Source organism: Marmota monax, unplaced genomic scaffold (assembly GCF_021218885.2).
Source record: "Marmota monax isolate L192 unplaced genomic scaffold, Marmota_monax_Labrador192_F-V1.1 WCK01_AAM20220418_F8-fsc00072, whole genome shotgun sequence".
NCBI lineage: Eukaryota > Metazoa > Chordata > Mammalia > Rodentia > Sciuridae > Marmota > Marmota monax.
Genome location: NW_026692356.1, coordinates 4241629 through 4263902, shown reverse-complemented (window position 1 = coordinate 4263902; position 22274 = coordinate 4241629). Strand labels below are relative to the sequence as shown.

At 38.7% G+C, this 22274-nt stretch overlaps 1 protein-coding gene across 9 annotated transcripts in view; it reads right to left on the bottom strand.

Moving 5' to 3' along the window:
* Window positions 1-6907: 6907 nt before the first annotated feature.
* Window positions 6908-22274, bottom strand: part of Usp6nl (USP6 N-terminal like) — a 156608-nt gene continuing 141241 nt past the window's right edge. For all 9 annotated transcript variants that reach the window (XM_058578626.1, XM_058578627.1, XM_046442336.2 and 6 more), the window contains one exon: window positions 6908-16203. In XM_058578626.1, the coding sequence (XP_058434609.1) occupies window positions 14792-16203 (1412 nt within the window). In that variant the 3' untranslated portion in view covers window positions 6908-14791. The remainder of the gene's footprint in view (window positions 16204-22274) is intronic.

The following is a 22274-nucleotide window of genomic DNA, read 5'->3' as shown; positions in this document are numbered from 1 at the left end:
CTCAGAATGGGTGCATTTTCCTTCCTTCTGCCCTAGAGAGTCTTCTCTGAGTATCTACAGGGCTTGCTGCTCAGCTCCTTCCAGGCTATTCCCCAAGGAGACTTCACAGGGTGGTCTTCCAGGAGAGTTCACCCAGCTCCTTCCTTCCCTCCCCCAGGCTTTGGTTATTCTGCAGCCCTCTGATTCTGACAGTCCCCAAGGGCTCTGCCTTGTGTGCTTCCTGCCTGGGATGGTGCACTGGAGAGCCTGGGGCTTTCCCGTTCCCACACTACTGTGCTCCAGTGCTGAGAAACTGCCTGACACAAAGCAAATGCTCAGTGCGTGCTCACTGAAGGGAGAAAGAAAGGGAAGCAAGAAGGAAATGCAGGGCGCTCATTCTTTCCTTCCGATAACCTAGAAAAACATCCAAGCTGATCATGTATGATGCTTGCTTACCTTCCGACTAAAACATAGACTTTTGGTACTTCCTCGGCAGGGAAGGATGGCTTCCCCTCATTTTTCATTTAGCCAGTGTACAGCAGAGCCACTGTTGGTCAGTGGTTCAACTTTCAGTGACCTTTGGCATCATCCTCATTGGAAAATGGGGATGCATTTTAACTCTTGAGATAGACATTGCCCAGGGTGAAGAGCAGAGCAAGGTTGGAGGTCCAGTCTTCCCTCTGGAATGCCACTTCTTTAGGAGGCTCTTTGGCATAACCAATGACACATCTCCTACATAATTCACTGCCCCCACTTGCTCACAGCAGGGTAATGCATAGGTCCTGGGTCTACCAACAGCCTGACAGATTAGGTGCATGTAGAGCTGAAGATCCCAGGAAAGCCGTCTTTGTATGATATTGGAGTCTCTATGCCCTGAAGGAGGCCTCTCTGCAGCTGAGGAGCTGGCTACAATCCCTCAGAATGAGCTGCTCTTCCCCATCTCAGGGGCAAACGCTGCAGATGTGTCAGCATACTTAGAACAAGAACCTTAAGCAACTAAGGTATTTGGGGGGACATCCAGGTTCATCACTTTTTCCTTCCTGCATTTCTTTGTTTTCCCTCATGTATTCATTCAACATTAAATGCTACTGAACACTCACCTTGATTAGAGAGAGAAATTTGCAACGGATCTTTCTTTTCATACTTCTGTCTTCTGCACCATTTTTTTTTCCTTTCCCTTTGAGCTCTCTACCTAAGGCTGTTCCATGGGGTTGAACTGGGGGCCTTGACAGCAAGAAAGGTTGCTGGCCCCTGTGCAGATGGCCAACACAAATGGTCTCCTTGGGGAAGGTATAACCCTCAAAAGGCCCAGCTAAATCTGCTGGTTGTCTTGGACATTCTGTAATTCTCTGTGCATGGAAAATGAGTGGGGACACTTGTCTCCAAGTGGATCGTTTAAAAACCCCTTAAGAGAAAGTCATGGGGAAGGTAGGAGAGCCATAACTGTAGATTGACTGAGCCCTGGGTTCTATGGGGACAGGCTTATCAGAGCTGGCACTTCCACATGGCACAAGGCCCAGGCATAGCAGGTGGCATAGACACAGCCTTAATTGATAGCTTAATTAAGGAATTAGGTAGGTTATAACTTCCAACCCACAGCTTGGTTAAGCTAAATTTCATTATCTCTTTTTCCCGTAGAGACAGCACACAGAAGTAAGCAAGGGGCGGGTGTGGTCCCCCCAAGAGCTGTTGCTCACCTAGTTTGGCCTAACTGCATGTAAAGCAGGAAGGAAATGATGTGCTAAGGAGAAAATGTCATGCTCACTTCTTCTACTTGTTGGAAGCTGCCTCAGGAAACCCCCAAAGCATCATTTGTCCTGTTCCCTCAAGAGCTCCCCATTTGCCTCCTGAAAAGGAGAAGCATCATCTCTGACAGCTAGGCCAGAGCCTTCAAAGGTCCTAAATCTGTGAAATAAATAAAGTCTGTGGAGACCTGGAGGAAGAAGACAAACGGCCATCCCATTCATCTCCATCATCTCAGCCCAGGAAACTACTGTGCTCCGTGAGCCTTTGTGCAGCTGCCTCTGGCTCCTGTGTGTGTGTGTGTGTGGCGGGGGGAGGTACTCAGAAACTTGAACTTCTTCCTGATTTCTTTTCAGGGACCCCTGACCTTGATCTTTGTTACTCATTGTGGTCCCTTAAACTAACAGCACCAACCTAACTGGGGTATAAGACATATAGGATCTCAGAGCAAATGGCAGATCTACGAAATCAGAATCTGCATTTGAGCAAGATGCTCAAGTGATTTGTATGCATATTAAGGTTTTAGATTAGGTGAATAGAATCTAGTCTAACTTTCAGCTAAAATGAATTCTTCAATTCTTATTTGTATTATCATAATAATCTAAGCAAGTATTACTAAAGGCTTCAATTAGGATTATTTTGGTTTTTAATTAGGAATATAGTGAACAAAACTAAATTTTATCCTAATGGACACTTACTGGCACATAGTAGATGGCCAATAACACTGCTGAACAAATGAGAGAGTGACTTAGGGACCACATTACATGGACCAATCTACACAGCAATGCTGTTAAGACTTACAGTTCTATTGAGCTACTTTCACTCCTGTTAACAGGACTAAACCACCATATTTTGACTGGGTTGGTGGCTCGGTTTTAAACTGACCTTGCTTCCTATCCTTTGGTTCTCACACTGCTGAGTTGTCACCTGTGGGTAGGGAGCATGTTGTATAATGTCCCTTTTTTGAGACGAAGCAGGAGTTGGGAAATGTAGTCACTTGACTATCCTGGGCTTGTTTCTTCATCTGTAAAATGCCAATCTCAAACTGGCAGCTGTGGGATACTCCCTGGGTTAGGCCAGGTTCCCTCTGGCCTTTGCTTTCACATGCAGTTGCCCAGCGACTAGACCCTGGGCAGGTCTGTTGTCCCTGCTGCCCATCAACACACTTAGCCACAGAAGAGCTTCTAGTTGTCTTTGCATCGATCATCATTTCTTGTATCACTTTGGTTACGTTCTGATTTCCTTCACTTCTCCAGGTTTATCTCAGACTTCATCCATAGATTATGGTGAATTAAAAAAAAATACATTGTACAATCCCCTTTTCAGGACTCTGATTAAACTCATACACCCCATCTGGCGTTAAAAAAGCTCTTTCAAGCATCAATTCCTTCTCTGAAGTTATTTCCAAAAACCTACCCATAAATTAATAGTTATGGTATGCTTACTAGTCTCTCCAGGACTTCTGATAGTCTATTGATTCCAGGCAGCAGCTTAGCATCTGGTTTGGCTATAAAATTTAATTTTCTATAAACCACATGTTCCAATCACATCATATGGTACTGAGGGTTCTAATGCTGTGTGGGGCCTGGTGCTGACCCATATGGTTCTTTCCCATCTGCAAAGAAGGCTTAAAAAAAAATCAATACAGTATTTTTTAAATAGCTAACTCTACTCAACTTAAAGGATGGTCTGCGTTTTGAGTTTATGCTCTTGTTTTCTTTTTGATATGTTACAATATTATTTTTCTTTTTATATACATATTTGACAAAGTTCCAATCGACAACTCTGTGCCCAAATCATAGAGCAACGTTTTGCTGATCCATGAAATCCAAAATAGGCTGTCCAGTGATTTTTTTTTTTTTTTTTTACAAGACGGGACAATCCAGGTTTAAAATCTCCTCCACCTCCTTTCTGGAATCAATAAATACCTTCCTGTTATTTCTGATCAAGGTCAGCCAGTGATGAAAAGAATGGTTTCCCAGACATGCTTTTAAACAGAAGCCTTGTAAGCCCAACATCGATTTATTCGGCATGAAGAGACTAAGAGGCATCTGATCTGAGGCTGTCTCCATATTGTGAGGTCTTCATATCTCTGAGTCACATGCATTTAAAAATTATTATCATTATTGCTTTTCAAACTTTCAGTCACTGGGCATCACTTTGACCTTCAGCTTCAGTGGTAAATTTAGTGAAGCGCCCCTTCATCCTTAGGCCATGCCAGCCCAGGGGCACTCAGAATTTGGCTTCTATTTGTGCTCCTGGGCTTCCAGGAACCCCAGGGCCTCTGGCCACCTGCTTTTAAGGCTGTCCCTAGTGCCTCTCTAATTGTGCTCCCTCTCCCAGTAAAGGAAAGGACAAGACTGCTCAGGGGAGGGAACAGCCCCTTCCTTGAGGATCAGATTTCACAAAGCTCTGGCAACACTCCCGTGACCCAGGTGGGGAGAACATGCTCTGCTTCACTTCATCCTCTTCCCAGCTACTTGGGACACATCCAGTCCCCTTGTTAGGGCCTTGGCCGCTGCTCACCTGTCTTGTTTCAGTGTGGCTCATACTCATGTCCCAGGTGCCTGGCCAGCGGTTCTCATATTCTCTTCAGAGTCTGTGCAAACAGAACTTCTCACCACACTCCTAATGGCCCATGGCTCTCAAGCTCATGATTAGCAAATCCCATCTCCAGCCCACTCATGACCTCTGACACTGTAATGCTTCAAGGATGGCCTAAGGCAAAGCCAGAAGCAGGAAAGCCAACTAAGAATTATAGGGACACTGTCTTGTAGCTTTTTTCACTTAGCAATAAATAAATCATAGACAGCTTTTTTGCCATCAGTACATAAAAAACTACCTACATATTTTTAAAGGGTGAACAGTATTTTTCATATGGATATACTATTTAACCTATCATTTCTTGATGGGCACTTTTTCTCATTACAAAGAATGATGTGATAAACATACTTTTACGTGTACGTTTATGTTTGTATTTCTGTTTCATAGAAGTAGTATTTCTAGAACAAAGATAATATATAAATTCTGATACTGGTACAGTAATACATTTTGGAGTGCAATTCTCCCTGGTGGGGCATGATCAACATTCTTTTTGTTAATTCCCTTTGCCAATCATTGTTGATTTCTGTTTCTCTAATTAATGGGGAGGTAACATATTGAATAACTCTGTGCTTCTTTATCTATACATTTTCATTGGAATGTATTCCTTTTGGGGATTTTTACAAGCATAAAGGGGAAGAAAGCTCCTTTTTATTTTTAACCAGGGATTGAACCCAGGGGTGCTTAACCAGAGACACAGCCCCAACCCCTTTTATTTTTTGAGACAGAGTTTGGCTAAGTTGCTTAGTGCCTAAGTTGATGAGGCTGGCTTTGAACTTCAATCCTCCCTCAGTCTCCTGAGTTGCTGGGATTACAGGCAAGTGCGACCATGCCCAGTGAAAGCTCTTTGAACATGAATGGCAGGACCCTTTCTCTACATCAACACCTGCCTCCTCACTGAAGCCTCGCTGAGCTCCTAGGTTCCAGGCATTGTCAGCAACCTGGCCAGGAAGGCCTTGCATCCTCATTTTATTCATGTGACTGGGTCCAGCAAGGTTGGTGGAAAAGCTGGGACTCACCACCAACTTTGTTTTCAAGCCTGTGTTCTTTCCATTATAGCACTAAAAAACTCTTTAGTAAAAATCTCTTGGGACGATTTTAGGTGGTTCCCTGATGTAACAGAAAGAAAATATGGAACCTAGAAGAATTAAGAAATAAATGTATGTAGAGAGAGGTGGGAGGCACATCTCTTTTCTTTCTCTTCAGGCCAAGATACTTTGCTTGGTAAGAGAGGGAGGTCATTCCCTGTTTTTCATCAAGGGTTTCAAGCCTGAGGTGCCAATTTCTTGCAGCATATTCCTATACAATTGGATTACAAGAACAATTTAGGTTCTCAGGATTAGATTACTGAACCATGAAATGTTGGGCTACATCAATGTTTAACTTAAAAAAACAAAGACAAACCTAATTCCTGGGCCCTACTCCAGGAGATTCTGATTTAATTGGTCTGGGACAGGCCTGGGCAGCACTTTTGGAAGCTCTCCAAGTGACTCTGACTCTCAACCTTGACTGAGGTCCACTGTGATACTGTCCACTATCCTGTCTAACTCTCCAGACCACTCCTTGAGACAAGGAAAGCGAGGCCCACCAAGAGAGTGTGACTTGCCCAAAGTCATGCTAATGAGTGGCAAACCCAGTAGCTTTGATGGCCCCCAGTCCACTCTACTAAACTGACAACTGCACAGGGGCACCTTCGTTGCTTCTTTACGAAGATAACTCTGCTTAATGGCATCATCCATGTGTGCAGACCTGGCTCACTGCTTAGAACTGTCGTCATGTTTGCAACTTCCAGAACTGAGGTAATTATTTCCTTTGCTCCCAGACTGTACAAGAGCACGGCCTCATCTCTCATGGCTACCAGGCAGTTTCCTCTGCCCATTACGATGCTGACATCACCCACAAGACCACTTCAAACCAGGTCTTTTCTCATGAGAGTCATCTTCAGGCTTGAGATAATTATTACTAAAGGCATTTGTGGCCCTGGGTGACCCTCCTTCTGGGTCTTTGCCACAGCACGTGGGTAACCACAAGGCTGATGTCTGGCTTCCCAGCCCAACTGTTTGCTCTCTGACACATGCCTGACCTCTCCTCCTTATGGTTTTCCTAGCACTTGAAGCCACCATATGTCCCCAGCAAGAGGAGACAAACAGGTCTAGGGTGTGCACACCCACCTCTCAGACTTGGGAGCAGAACCCTGTTCAAATTCCTACCCCTACCTCCAGAGTGTGCACATCAGGAAGCCGAGTCTCAGAGGAGCTCAGTGACAGGCCCAGATGAACACCATGAGTTTCTGGCAGAGCCTATTAACTCATTCAAGATGGACTTGGCTTTCCTGGGAGCTGCAGTTCACTGCTGACTCATATTTAGCTTAAGACAAAGTTAAACTTTTTCATCTTTGCATATGTGCTATTCCTAAGTCACATCTCCTCTTCATGTACTATTTGTGGCAGCAACATTTAAATAACTGCTCTACAAAGTGAACAATGCTCACAGGTAGTAACTAGGGGTTTCTTCATGCTGCCTGCTTCATATTCAGATTATGCCGATTTCCCTCCAAATAAAGGCAAGTCTGAATTACAGAAAGTTCAATAATTGGTGTTTTAATATTTAGGAACACATGAAGTCACAAACTGGAATAAAACCAAAGGATGACTTGTAGAGGTACTTAAGAATTCTGAAGTCAAATTGGTTTCTAATTAGCATTCTGTTTTCCATAAAAACACACCCTTTCTCCCTGTCCTAACTTACTCATCCTTCACTCCAGCTACTCTTGGGTGACTGTCCATCTCACCTCATCCAGAGCTTCTGTGCCTGCAACCACTGCAATCTGACTGTGGCTCTAAGAATGACGCCATGATGGCAAATATTCCTAGGTGTCAGTCCCACATCACTGGCCTTTCTGCTGCATCTTACACTGCCCATCATTTCCTCCTTACTGAAGAACTCGCTCCTCCAGCCACAGCACCATCTTTTCAAATCATGCCAACTACGCTTTCCTTTTCACGATGATATCTTAGTTTACTGCTTTTATCCCTGTGCTCCTTAGGGGACTCTCAGCCCCATGAATGAAAACAAGATCAGATTCCTCCTCAGTCACTAAAACCTAGCACCATGGTGGCATGAGATTGAGATAATATCACAGATTTTTGGTGTGTGGTGACACTATGCCAAGCACTTTATACAAATTAACTCAATCCTTGTAACTATGAAATAAAAACTACACCCTTCATTCTATAGATGAGGAAGTGGGTCAGAATGTAGGCTCCATAGGGACAAGGACACATCTTATCACTTGATTTCAACAGGATGTAGAATAGTGATCGGCCACAAGTGGAAAGTCCAAACCCAAGTCAGTCTGACTCTAATAACTTTATGTTATGGAATCAGTCCATCACTATGTTGTGAATCAGTCCATGACTGTCCCCTCTCCTGTGGCACCTCTTAAATGACTATGCATTATAGCTGAGGAAAGTAAGACCCGGTAAGGGACCCACCAGAGGTCACACAGCTGGAGTGGCAAACACAGCCTACTGTGAAGATCTGATGACCTGCACCCTGCTCTGCCAAATGAACAAATGCACAGGAACACCGCAGCTTTTTCAACGATAACCCTGCTACGCAGTATTATCCCTGCTTGGTAACTTAATAGTCATAGTGCAGTTTGGGTCAACATCCTAGGCTCTCCCCACCCTTTGCCTGCTGGCCTTCTTCCAGTGTGAATACTCTCCTGACTCTACTTCCTTCATGCTGGTGAGTCCCAAATCTCTCTCTAGAATAGCCAACTGCCTGTCAGACAACGCCATCCGTCAATCTCCAATTTACAAATTCTATACGTCAGAACAGAAGTAGCTTTTGCACTAAACCTAAACCGCTCTTTCTCCTCAACTGTTTTCACCAGATGGTGGCCACCCTTCCCCCATTTTCACTCAACCCGTGAACTACAAAAACCAATCTTCCTCTCTCCTAACAGCAGAGCATGCTGTTTCAGAGCAAAGCCATTCACGAGAGAATGGGAACTGTTTTAGCAGAAGTTGTGCAAGACGTATACTGAACTCACAAAACCCTGTGAGAGAAATTTTAAAAGCTCAAAATAAATGGAGAGACAGAATCTATGATTATATATTGGAAGACTCAATATTGTTAAGATGACCATCTTTCTAAATTTATATATAGATACAAAATAATCCCTACCAAAACTTCAGCAGCTTTTTCTGCAGAAACTGATAAGCAGATCTTCAAATTTATACAGAAATACAAAGGACTCAGAATAGCCTAGTAAGAACAGCTAACTTCTCCATCCCTGCACACATGAAAACACACAAAAGGGGAGCATGTATGTACACTTCGTGATTCAGAGCTTAAAAATTCTTACATATATGTTCAATTAACTTCTAACAGAGGTGCAATGGGGCAAGGCTCAGTCTTTCTTTTTAACGTATGTGCTGAGATCACTGGCCATCCCCTGGAATTAATCTCTTACCCTGCACTAAAAAAAAACTAATTCAAAATGGCTTAGAAGCCTAAATTTAAGAGTCCAAACTGTGAAACTTCCAGAATACATCAGGAGAAAAATCTTTATGGCCTTAAGGTAAGCAGAGATATACAGCACTAAGAGCACAATTCATACAAGGAAACTAATAAACGTGATTTCTTTAAAATTAAAAACACATTCATTTCTAAAGACATTAGTAAGAAATGGAAGACAAATCACAGGCTGGGAGAAAATATTTGCAAATCACATCTATTAAGAACTTATATCCAGAAATATATTAAGAACTCTTATTATTCAATAATAAGAAAATTCAATTAAAAAGAAAGCAAAATATTTAAACAGACATTTTACCGGGAAGATATACAATTGGCCCAAAAGCACATAAAAAGATGCTTAACATCATTAGCTATCAGAGAAATGCACATCAAAGCCATGAGATATCACTTCACATTCACTAGGATGGCTATAATTAAAAACTCAGATAATCACAAGTGTTGACAAGAAATCAGAACCCTCCTCCATTGTGGGTAGAAATGCAAGATGGCACAACTGCTTTGGAAAACAGTCTGGAAGTTTCTCAAAAAAAGTTAAAACATATGTCCATATAAAAATGTGTACACAAATGGTCACAGCAACATGTGAAAATAATCCAAATGTCTATCAACTAATGAATAAGCACAAGGTGACAGTGCTACACAATGGAATACTATGCAGCAATAAAAAGCAAATTATTGATACATGATACAAGAATGAACCTCAAAGACATTGCTAAGTAAAAGAAACCAGAGGCAAAATACCCCTATTGTCTGATTCCACTTCAAGACAGTATCCAGAAAAGGCAAATCAGGACTGAAAGTGATCAGTAGTTGCCTGAGCACTGAGCATGAGAACAGGCCTGAATTGAAAATAGGCACAATAGATCTTTTTGAGGTGATGACAATTTTCTAAAATTAGTTGTGATAATGATACAATTACTAAAAAATCTTCTAAAAGTGAAATGGGTGAATTTTATGATAGGCAAGTTATGCCTCCTTAAATCAGTTCAGGGGTAGGGAGGGAAACAGGCTGGGGATTCAAGTCCTGGCTCTATTCTTACCAGCTGTGTCACTAGGGGAAAGTTACCTAAACTTTGTGCTTAGTTTTCTCATCTGTGAACTGGGAATTATAGTAGTACACACAACATAGTTATTTTGAGAATTAAACAAACTGATACACATTAAATGCTTAGCACATCGTCAGATACATAATATGCATTCAATACTATTTTTCTTACTAGGATTATTAGTATTGCTTTCATTCCATTGTCAAGTCTTGCCAATTTCATTTAGTAATCAGTTTTCAAATTAATCACTGTTTCTTCGCAGCTTCTTCCCTGGCCTTAAGCTCTGTAGCACATGGAGATAAAGGACTCCTCCTGTCTTCCTAACTAGCTCCAGACTCATTCCCTCACATCTGCCCAGCCTCCACAGCCTCAAGGACCAGAGGAAATGGAAACACAAGCATGGCAAACCCCGCCAGGATCAGGTTCAGTAGCATACGAGGGCCTCCACATCTGGTCTCTTTGTGGGACTTCTCCATCCTTTGCCACTTCACCCCACAAACACATCCAAGGGGCAAAACCTCACACACATACCCTGCAGCTCATGCAGCTCCTCTTGCCTTCATCCCTCTGCAGCATTTCCCCTTTCTCACTGCCTCCCGTCTACTATCCTAATCCTTTCAGGCTCTGAGGCAACTCCCTCACAAGGGCTTCCTAAGCTTTTTGAGCAGGGGTCATTCTTGGCCTTTTGTGTCCACACAAAGCCTGTGGACATCTCCACACTGAATCAAGACACAAATATTACAAACCTGTCTCAAATCTTGAAGAGTGAACACAGCACAGTTCCCTGGTACTTTTGAAGATGCTCAATAAAATGTTGACTGCTCCAATGAAGGGCTAACTAGTCAGTGTTTTCTCAGCGCTCAGGCTTCCAAATAGCTGAGCTTTTAAAAACATGTCATTTAAGGAAAGGGGGAGCCAGAGGTTGTTTAGGAAAATGGAAATCTTAAAAAGCTCTCTCTGTTTTGAAGGACTGTTAGAAATAGCAAATGAGAGTGTTACAAGGTCATACTGCCTTTCGTATGAAGTGATCCACACTATAACCAGTTCATCAGAATTTACAAAGATGGCTGGCAATCTTAATCTTTCCGGTGGAGTTTTTCCTAACTTTCCTGATGTCAGAATTTCTAAAGTCAAACTGTTAATCTGTTACTAATTTTTGAGCTCACAGTGAGAATCTTTGGAGAGATTTTTAAAGAGAGCTTAATGATTAAACTTTAAAGTTTTAGGGGGGAAAAAGTATTATCAGATGCCTGGATTCCATCCAGATAGTGTGATTTTAGTGGTCTGGGATGGGATCCCAGCAGAAAAGAAATTTTAAAGTTTACCAGATAATTCTAAAGAGAAGCAAGTGTCAAAATCCACTGTTTAGAAATCTGAAATTATTCCTTTCTCAGTTGCCTCATCTATAAGATGATGGCAGTTAGATTTATGGATAAGTAAAAGTTCTTTTGAAACTAAAATGTATCAATAGATGTTACAGAGATTCCTTTCTCCTATTCTCAAAAACTTGGGTCATCTTAAAAGTAAAGTTTGGCTGGGTGCAGGGGCGCACATCTATAATCCCAGTGACTTGGGGCTGAGGATTGAGGATCACAAATTCGAGGCCAGCCTCAGCAACTTAGCAAGACCCTGTCTCAAAAGAAAAAAGAAAAGCCCTGGGAATGTGGGAATGTGGATCAGTGGCAAAAACCAACCAACCAACCAACCAACCAATAAGTAAAGTTTGACCCCTTCTATTTGGCCAATAAGCATTACTATCCTTATTTACAGACATTTAAAATCTACTAAAGGACAATTTAAAGCAAAACAAACAAACAAAAAAACCCAAATCCTCAAACCATAATCATTAATTAATAATATTAAGATGCGTCACACCATCAAATGCATACTAAAATAAAAGCGTGTTTCTAAAAGGTAACTCAGAATAATAATCTGATTTCAGATGAGGAAGCTGGAGGTCCTCTATGAATAAATCTGTATTTGTAGACATGGCATGTTTTTCTCTCATCATGAAAGTGAAAGGAAAACAGATCTCAACAAACTACTGACTAGGTACAGTTTTTGTGCTTACATTATAAAAGGATCCAAGAAATTTGAAGCCATTACAACTATGCAAGTCTACCTTAAAGTTACACTGAGTAGACACAATTTAGTGTTAGAATCTCCTCAAAATTAAAATGGAATGTTAAATAATTACATCTTTTTTTCCAAAAATGTCCTTTGGACTGAAGGAAACTCTTTGCATGCTTTCAAAAATTTTCAATATCTGCATTAAGAAGCTTTCCATTTTTAAATAATTCTATTAAAAAAAAAGGAATTCAATTTTTAAAACCCTTTGAGGTCCTGAATATAGTTTCTTTAACTTCTCAAACTAAATATAATACACACATAAATAATAAATAAAAATAAAAACAATACCAAAATTCTTATTATTTTGGGCACAACTGTCATAAAGAGAATAATCAACGGCAAAATACACCATGTGCATACTATTACAGACAAAAACCAATTTTGACCCTCTTTGCCAATATTTTTTCATCTTTTATCATCATTTCATTAACTTTTATTAAAAAATAAATTTGAAAGAGTAAAACTGTATAGTGGCAAAATAATTTCAAATTAAATTCTGCTTAAAAAATGAACATAGCTACATTTGGTAAGAGGGAAGACTAGAAATAATATTGTAATGTCATTAAATAAGGGAAAGATGATGTCATTCTAAATACAGTCTTACTGGAAATTAATAAAACATAAAACACAGAATTGTAACATACACAATTAATGTGGTGAACACTGGGCAACATCTCTCAATTAGAAAAGTAGCCTTAGAAGCATCAGGAATGCAGCACTTTTGCCATATTAAAAAAATGCACATAGAAGACACAAAACAAAAAATACTTATTACTTTTAGCATGTTAAAAACAATCACATCAAAAAAGTATACAGATAAAAAATGTCATAGATGACATAAGAAAATAGTGTGTGTGTGCGCATATATATATTTTTGCATATATATATAAACTCTACAGTATTTACCACTGTTGATTATATATATATATATGAGCAGCTTGGGTGCTCTCATAAACTAAATTGTACAGCTTGGTTCATTATAAGTCACAGAATCATAGTTTAAAAATTTGAATTACTATCCTCAGCACATTTTTATACACATTTATTTCTCAGCTTCCACATGATCTAAATCAAGAACCTGTTATTTTGTCAGGAGTTTGAGCTCCAGTGTAGTGTTCAGCTTTTATACACTGCATTTGTTTTGCCATTTAAAAACATCATTACCAGGTTGATTAAAATTACATTAGACTCATTATATACATAAAAATATTGTCACATTCACTAGCTAAACAAATGTTATTTGCATTTTAAGACACACTTTTGTACCTCAAAAGCTTAAAGCCCCAACTTGCAACAGGAAGAGCCATCTATGTTAGATTTTCTAACTTTTTGTTTTCTAATATGAGCACAATAATGTTGAAAACAAATACTCCAATTAAAAACAAAGTTCTATTTTCTTGGAGTGCCCAAAATTTTGTGTTTCGGTAATTGTAGTGTAATAGAATATTTTTAAAGATATCACTGATTGTTTTAAACCATGAACCTGAATTTTTTTCACAGAAAAAGAAAAAATAGTTTTGAAAGTTTGAAAGTCACACTATATTTTTTAAAAAGATCAAGATCTGAGATGCCTATTAATAGTTAGAATCATCTTTTTTACAATTTTAATATGAATAACATAATGGCCTGATAACTGCAGCAATATCCATTGATTACATTCTTTAAAGAAAATGTCAGAAAATGATCATGTAAACAACTGCCTTGGGCTCTTCAAGGTGAGGCCCTGCAAGAATTTAAGAAGCAGAATTGAGAAGTAACCAGACCATTAATACTTCTTTCAAATGAACTTCAAAGGCCTTTCACCTTGTTCCTCCAGTGCTGCATGGTCACTAAGTTGCAACTTCTCCTGCAGCATTCCTGGTATCTGGCAAGGAACAGCATGCTCTGAGCATTCCAAAAGAAAGAGCAGAGCCAGGTGCAAAAAAGCACTTAAGAATCATCTGGGGGAATGGATACAAGGAGAGTTGTGCCTTTGGCCATAAACTTACCTACCTGCTCCAACTTTTAAGCACCAGTATGTGGTCAGCCTTTCTCTCCCATGTCTTTAATTTTCAGATTGAAAGAAAATGGCAGCCATTGAAGGATAACAATGAGCATTCTGTGAGACACTATATTAACAAAGTCAGGGAAAACTCTAATTTTAGTCAGTTTAGGTCCCAGGTTAAAAACATGGGGGGTGGGGGGGGGGGGTAGAACTAGACTAAAAGACAAGAAAAAGAAAAATATAATATTATTCCATGGATCTAGATTAAAAGTCGTTTTTAAAAAAAGTTTTTTTTTTTCTTCAGGTCTGTATTCAAATGTGTTATGTATAGGTGCCTATAATATCTATTAAAAGACATATTATATGTAGCCTTAAAAAACATCTGTTCTAGGGTTTCCTCAGTGGTTTGTTAACATTAGCTAAAACAGAATGGGCCAAAAGAATAAAATGTCAGTTTTTAGAGAAAGATATAAATGAAACTGAGTAAAGGATTATTATTGTGTGTGTACCCCTAAATGCTATTGCTATGTTTCCAGGTTAAATTCTTTAACAGGTTCAGTGATGATGCAATTTAAAATGCTCATCTTAAGCAGCATCTACATGTGGGATGAAAACTTCTACATATTATTATTACTAATATACATCAGAATTCTGCGAGTTGTTTCCAAGAGTATAAAATACTGCTTTGGCAATTACAAACATAGCAATGCAGGTTTCATATGGTTTCTATTCTCGTCTTTTGCCAAGTATACATATATTCTCACAGCAATACTGATTCTTGAACAGAAAGCCCCTCCCGCTTTCTGTAGTGATATGCTGGAGGTGAAGGCCCTGCATACTGATACCCAGCTGAACTGGCATCTTCTACAGCTGGTGAAGTTTTATACCGCACTGGACTATCTACTGAAACTGCTGGGAGATTATGGTCCTGAAAAGGTACGTGTTGAAAGGCTGAATATTTTGGTAAATTGCTTAAGTGGCTACGGTTAGCATCTCGGGTCCATGATTGTCCATGCATCTCAGGTCTGTATGAATAACTAATTTCTGACCATTTTCTGTTATCTGGCAAATAATCCACTGGAGGAATGATGAATTTTCCATTCTTTGGTGACCCTGAATTGCCTGAGTATCCCCCAGCACCAATATCAACAGGAAGGACTTCTATTCGATTGGATGGTAGAACAAGAGGTGTTGGGCGGCTGTAAGATTTCTCTGGAGAAATATCAACTGACAGAGTAGAACCGAAAGGTCTTCGGGAAGGATGAATTTGAGTCCCAGGGCTGATCTGTGGAGGTACAAAGCTGCTGTTAGCAGTGAAGATGTGTCTTGGAGAATTTCCATGGTAAATAGGGGGGTTGCTGTAGGAAGGTGGGTGCACAGTCCCTCGATCTTCCCCTTCTACCTGGGATTGATGTCTTGTATAGCCTGGAGGCTGTACTTTAAAAGTAAACTTGTTGGATACTTTTGATGGACTAGAACCTGGCTCAACATGCTTTCGTGGACTGTTAGAGTAAACAATGTTCCTTGGACTATGAGAGTAAGCCCTTTCTAGTGCTTCTTCAGCAGAAGTCCCATTTTCATTCTCACCACCAGGTACGTTATCATACTGGGATGCATTGGAGCCTCGCTTCCCATCATCAGCATCCAAAACCTTCATCTTTTGCCTTGTGTTTGATATCCGAGGATCAGTAGAATTTGGGATGGTGACTGCAAGTGTAGGGTGCACCGATCTACCTTCAATGGCATATTTGGCAGTCCTTTCAATAGCTGAAGTATCTGAGGGTTTATTCCATTTGGGCATAAATTCCTTTCTGATATTTGAAGTAGCATTGCTATTTTGGTTAGCAGCTGCATGGTTATACTGCTCAGAATTGTCTTGTGGACCTGATGCAAGTTTTCTTTGAAAAGCTGCCTCATTAAGATTTTTACTATCCTCATCCACGGACTTCTGCCGGAGCTGCCTGACTCTTTCTGGAGTACCAGTTCTACTCTGATGGTGGGATGAGTGCTCATGCTTTTTGGAAGGCGATGATCCACTTTCTCTTCTGCTGCTTATATGGGGACTGGGCCTGCCAACACTTCTTTGTCCATTGCTCAGGTGATTAATGCCAGTGGAGTGACATTCAGGTGGAAGATGCCCCAAAGGTTTCTTTGGATATTCATCCTCTTTACCTAAAGGGAAAGATAAATTCATAAGTAAAATAAATATCTGAGTAAATAGTATCTGATTTAAGTACACATTATTAATAATTGCATGTTTTTTATATATACATATTTTTATACCATGGAATTTTTTAAAAAAATATTTCTTTATTTATTTATTTTAGTTTTCGGCGGACACATCTTTCTTTGTATGTGGTGCTGAGGATCGAACCCAGGCCGCACGCATGCCAGGCGAGCGCTCTACCGCTTGAGCCACATCCCCAGCACTATACCATGGAATTTTAATGACTGTCAAGAAGTACTTTTTCTGGAAAGACCAATATTAAAACATACCAAAACTCAAGACCTTATTAGGCAATATACAGGCAGGAACAGTCTGAAACCTTGTGGACAAGATTCACACAATTGTATAACACGATTCCTGTATTTTGTTCAGACATATTGTTACATGTTTTTTCCAGGAATGCAAAGCTGATGTTCTATTTCCATTCCTGACACAATCCTGCAGAGTCAGTAATTCAGTGTCTTAATATTACATTACTTTAATCTATCTCAACTAAAATGGTTTCCAAATCTCAGTAAATTTCCCAGGCTGGGGTTGTGGCTCAGTGGTAAAGCACTTGTGCCTAGCACGTGCAAGGCACTGGGTTCAATTCTCAGCACCACATAAAAATAAATAAAATAAAGGTATTGTGTCCAATTACAACTAAAAAAAAATACTTTAAAAACAAACAAACCAACAACAACAACAACAACAAAAAAAAACAACAGAAAAACTTTCCCTATCAACTTCAAGCAGGTCTGTCAAATTTAAAATTCAACTGATGACCTACTGTAGTGTCAAACTTGTCTCAACATTATTGTTATTATTATATCTTGAATACCTTCCTTAGGATAATTTCCTGATAAAAAGTATTCTCTAACCAGAAGTAAAATTCTAAAAAGGTCTTACTTTAAGTACAAAAATAGAAAAAAAATTAAATAAAGAAAATTGTATCAGATACGTTTTGTTTTATATTTTAAGTAATTAATAGAAAATTCATGAGGAATTGAAGAAAGGTTGAATAAACTGGCCATTTTAGTATGAAGTGTTTTAAGCTGATCTATTATGGGTAGTCAATAAATACCATCATGAAAAAACAACAGACTCCATATGCTAAAATTTCAACTTGTTTTTCACCTGTTATCACAAAATAACATATTGTCACTTGAAATAAAAAATATCCAACAATAGCTACTAATACACTCTGCAATGGCCACTGTGCTGAGCAACAGCCCTGTTAGTGGTGAGCACACAGACCATGTCTTTGTTTTTATGAGGCTCAAGTCTTGGTGTTAATAAACCTTGTCAATTTATCATCAGGCTCCCAGTTATGCCCATTTTCTTCTTCCTTTGATGAGGCAGATCCTCAGAGCCCTACGGCCCCAACAAGACGTGGTCCTGCCTGTGTTTTATACATAGGAAAGCAGTCTCAGAAAAGCCAATCTTATCCCACTTCACTGTTACCTTTCACTGTGCCATTTTCATAAACTTGTAGAGAAACTTTTGATGGTTTTAACTGAATTTATATTGACAGTATTTATATAAGCACTTGGTTTTATATATTTAAAAGCACAAAAGCATCAGAAGTGGCAATGAAATTCTGTTTCATTTGTTTATCCATTCAACAAATGCATACAGCAACTATTAGGTCCCAGGCACTGTCCTAGGCCCTGTCCTTCTGGAGCTCATACTCTACTTGTACATAGTGCTATGAAAAAAGTGGAAAAAGCAATTAAAACCATCAGGGTCAGGCAGCACAGGGCAGCAAAGAGTACCATCAAGAACAAGGCCTTTTGAATAAAGGTCTAGAGGGAGAAAGACAGAGGATGAGGCCAAGGACCCACAGTATCAAGTCACAAAGGACACTGACTAGAGTGAGGACTTGGGAATTTGTGTGGAGTTAAATGAAAAATGCTAGAGGCTTTTCAGCAGGGAGTTACACGATCTGATGTTTATATTAGAAAGGTCACATGAAATGGCAGAGTAGACTTCGGCTGTGGTAATAACTAAGGATGATAATGGTGACAATAACTGCTAATACTCATGAAGTACTCACTATGAATCAGCCACTGCTCAAAACCTGTACATACGGCAGAGAACATTGGTCACTACTGTTTCTTCATTTTTAATAGACGAGATGCCTGAGGCAAGGATTAACTTGCTGAAAAACTCAAGGCTAGTAAGCAGCAGATCCAGAGTTCAAACCCAGAGTTGATTCCAGAATTTTTGTTCTTTACCCCTACACTACAACTGGGGTGAAAAGTAGTGAGAAGAGGTTGTTTCTGGGATTCATTATTAAGGTAGAGTCTACACGCTTGCTCAGTGTTTTAGATGTGAACTGTAAGGGAATGAATAGAGTGGTTTAAGGACAGTGACAAATACCATTCAGCAGTAGTTGGCATATCAATGTGGCTCTTATGTCTTTTTGTAATAAATGATTTTATGATATGTAGAAAAATTATTTCAAGTGATAATCTAAACTGTAAAATGTTTGTTATACAGAAAAGTTTTCCTTGCTTTATAAGTGTTATGTGAAATGATCAAAGCATTTCCAGTTTGGCTTCTCCCTAGTCAACATATGAAATTCATGGAATTAAGAAAGTCGACTTAAATGCAGCCCAAATCAAAAATAGCCACAGGTAGTTATTCTGCCCCCCCAGTTAAAAGCTAGTGAGCAATAAATATAAAACTACTCTAGAATCTCCAAAAAGTTTTATCATTCTACAAATAGTTATCCATTTAATCCCAGATAAATATATTAATTCCTTCTTCCCTGTTGGCAAATAATCCCAACAAATACAAATTATCAATAAGATATAAAAACCTATATAATAGAGGGTTAGGGTGTGGCTCAGTGGCAGTACACTTGCCTAGCATTGTGAGGCCCTGGATTTAATTCCCAACACCACCAAATAATCAAAACCAACCTATGTAACAGAAAAGCTGAATTTATGAACTTTCCTTTAGTCTCCTCTGACAATTTTTTAAGCAGAATATAGTAATATGATTGGCTAATTTAATGGCTGGTTGACAGTCCATCAGGATAACAGTATCAGCCAATCATCAGAACACCCTTTCAGGTTGGTGAGTAGGAACCCAATGAAAACAAATATTTAAAAGCAAAGGAAAGCTGTGGCACAAGAGAATGGCGAATTCACACCAACAAAATGTGCTGCCACAGGGACAAAACTGGATTTGCTGCAAAGATTTTCATGCTGAGCCTTTTCAGCTGTCCCTCTTCTCTATTCACTGGCTTCTGGCAGTCTACAGAGAGAGCCACCAATTTTTAGTTCACATAATGTTAAATGTTTTAAAAACCCTCCATAGTAGAATTTTTTAAAAAAAGGCAGAATAAAACAGATCTCAAACTGAGCAGCTACTGTGCCTTGCACATGTTCTCCCTGGAACCACACTGTGGGTGGAGGCTCAGTGCTCTTCGGTCTGCCTGCAGATGCCCACAGTCTGCTTCCAATATTTCAGTCTTCATCAATTCACAATTCATGAAAACTTAATTTATCCGAAATTAGCTGTTTCAAAGAGTAGCTATCCTTAGATCTATATTCTAACTCTTAAAATTGATTTATTTCTATTTAAAAAAAATTATAGATTGCCTTTTCTGATAGCAAAAAGTCACATATTTTATTATTTATGATCATTTACTGTTATGGTTAGGAAACATTAATAAATATTTTAATTTAAATGTAATAAAACCAACTATACCAATTAAAATTTATTTTATATAACCACATCAAAAAGACAACTTAATGAAGCAAACATGGAAGCTAGACTGGGGCAATAACAAATCCATAGAAGAATTTAGAGTTTTCAAAACTTTGCAGATTCCATATTGCTGGGATGGTCAACTTGAGGTTGGCTTTCCAAAGTGTTTTCCACAAACACTCAGCTTTGGCCACTTCTTGATGATGAGGGACATGAAAGGGTATCCTATTGCCCTTTCCTTGCAGTGCTGGGGATGAAACCCAGGGCCTTGCACATGCTACACAAGCATTCCAACACTGGCCACATCCAAAAATGGTACCCTTTTAAAGTGTGGTGGCCAGACATTTAAGCAATATTCTCTATTTGAACTAAAGAAAATAAAATGTGTGATTAGATTACTTCCCTTATCCAGCTTTGTAATGGAAAACGGATTTGCTTTCTGGTCCTCACATTGCCTTGCTGACCCTTTTCACAAACATTATTTCCCAAATGTTGTATATGTCCAAGGCATAGTGTGAACAGCACGGCCAACAAGGACAAATGACATGATTTTGAATCCTGGCTCTGCCATCTTGAATTTATATAACGAAACCGTTCCAGTCTCAGATTTCTTATTTATTAATGAAGATAGTAACATCGTTTTGTAGATATGCTGTGAAAATTGGAGTTTATATGAAAAAAAAAAGGCTAGCATATTACTTGGAATACAGCAGGTACTTAGCAACTGTTGTTATTACTCAAGGCATATTATTTTAAGACAAATTCAAAGTACATCTTGATTACTAGCCAAGTTTATCTTAATTCTGACTCATCAATGGGAGATCTCCCTGAAATTTAATATTATACCTTCCCATGTAATGCCAACCACAAATCTAAACACTGTGCTTCAATTCTTTCATTTAAGTGATTGATTACAAATACTGAACTAAGTAAGTTAGGTGGAGCACCTTAACTTCTTAAAATATAACAAACTCATAATAATTAGTAAGAAAATGAAGGATACCCCATATAGAAAACTAAATAAAGAATGTGAACAGGAAAAAAGAGAGTAGGTAAATATGAGTTACCAGAGAAGTGCAAATTAAAATACTTCTGAAATTAGTATCTCACTATTGTGGGTTTGGAGAAACAAATTCTCCAAAATACGTATTGAAGCTTTTGATCTAGCATTTCACCTCTGGAAATTTAATATAATTAAGGCACATGCAAAATGTTTGCTATAAAGATATTCAAAACTGCACTGCTTCTGGAAAATCATATACTTGAGTTTTGAAATTAATAATCATGAAATATATGTGGTGAAATAAACTATGGAATATAAAATAAATTCAGCAATCTTATTGCTATGCTAATATATTTTTAACATTAATCAGCAAAAAAAGCAAGTTATAAAAGCAGTATAATCCCATTTATAATGAATAAAATATAGGCACAAATCTATATATGTCTACAAAAATGACTATAAGAAATAAATATTAGTGGTGGTTAGCCTGAAAAATAGTGTTCTTAGACTGAATATTATTTTTGTTTAATATATAATTTTTCTACTACAAACACATATTGCTTACATAATAAGGAAGTATAAAGTTTAAAAGCACAGAATATGCTTCAATAGGTAAAATGATATTAACCTGCAGTTTTGGTGTACAACAGTTTTGGTGCAAGCAGTATCTTTAGTTTATTCCTAAAAGTATCACAACTTTGTGAAACACTTTATTTTTACCTAAATATACTAGGCTAATAGCATTTTTTTCTGATTCACTAAATGAACTATCTCAACAAACAATGAAATCAGATTAATCAGGCTTATCAGGTTAATTCTTCATGGAACCATGGTTAGTGGTTACCTTATTTGGTTGCTAAGTGCTCAAAAAGCCATTTTTCAATTAATCCATTTATTGATTCTTCCTTTACATATCATATTTACTGATCTAGAATTTACATGATCTTTTATTCATTTTAAAATAAAGAACTACATTTTTTCTCATCTCCATCCTTTAAACACTTGTTTGGTTCTGCAATTTTTCGAAGATGACTGACAGTCACAGCAATCTCTCTCAAGTTCATTTGGTCAAATGGAATATTCCAAAACACCCTCGCTCCAACAAGTAACTAGTCTCTTAGTCACACCCTGGCTTCCTCTGCCTTCAAGTTCCTCTTATTAATATTTATTCAGATTTTCTCATTCTAACCCCTCTGTCATCAGAATTATTTTCACATATGAATGATATTCTCTACTTTTTTCTGCACATAAGTTCACTCAAATAAATCATTAAACATTTTAGTACAATCTCCTTTTAGAGCTATGTTAACCTAC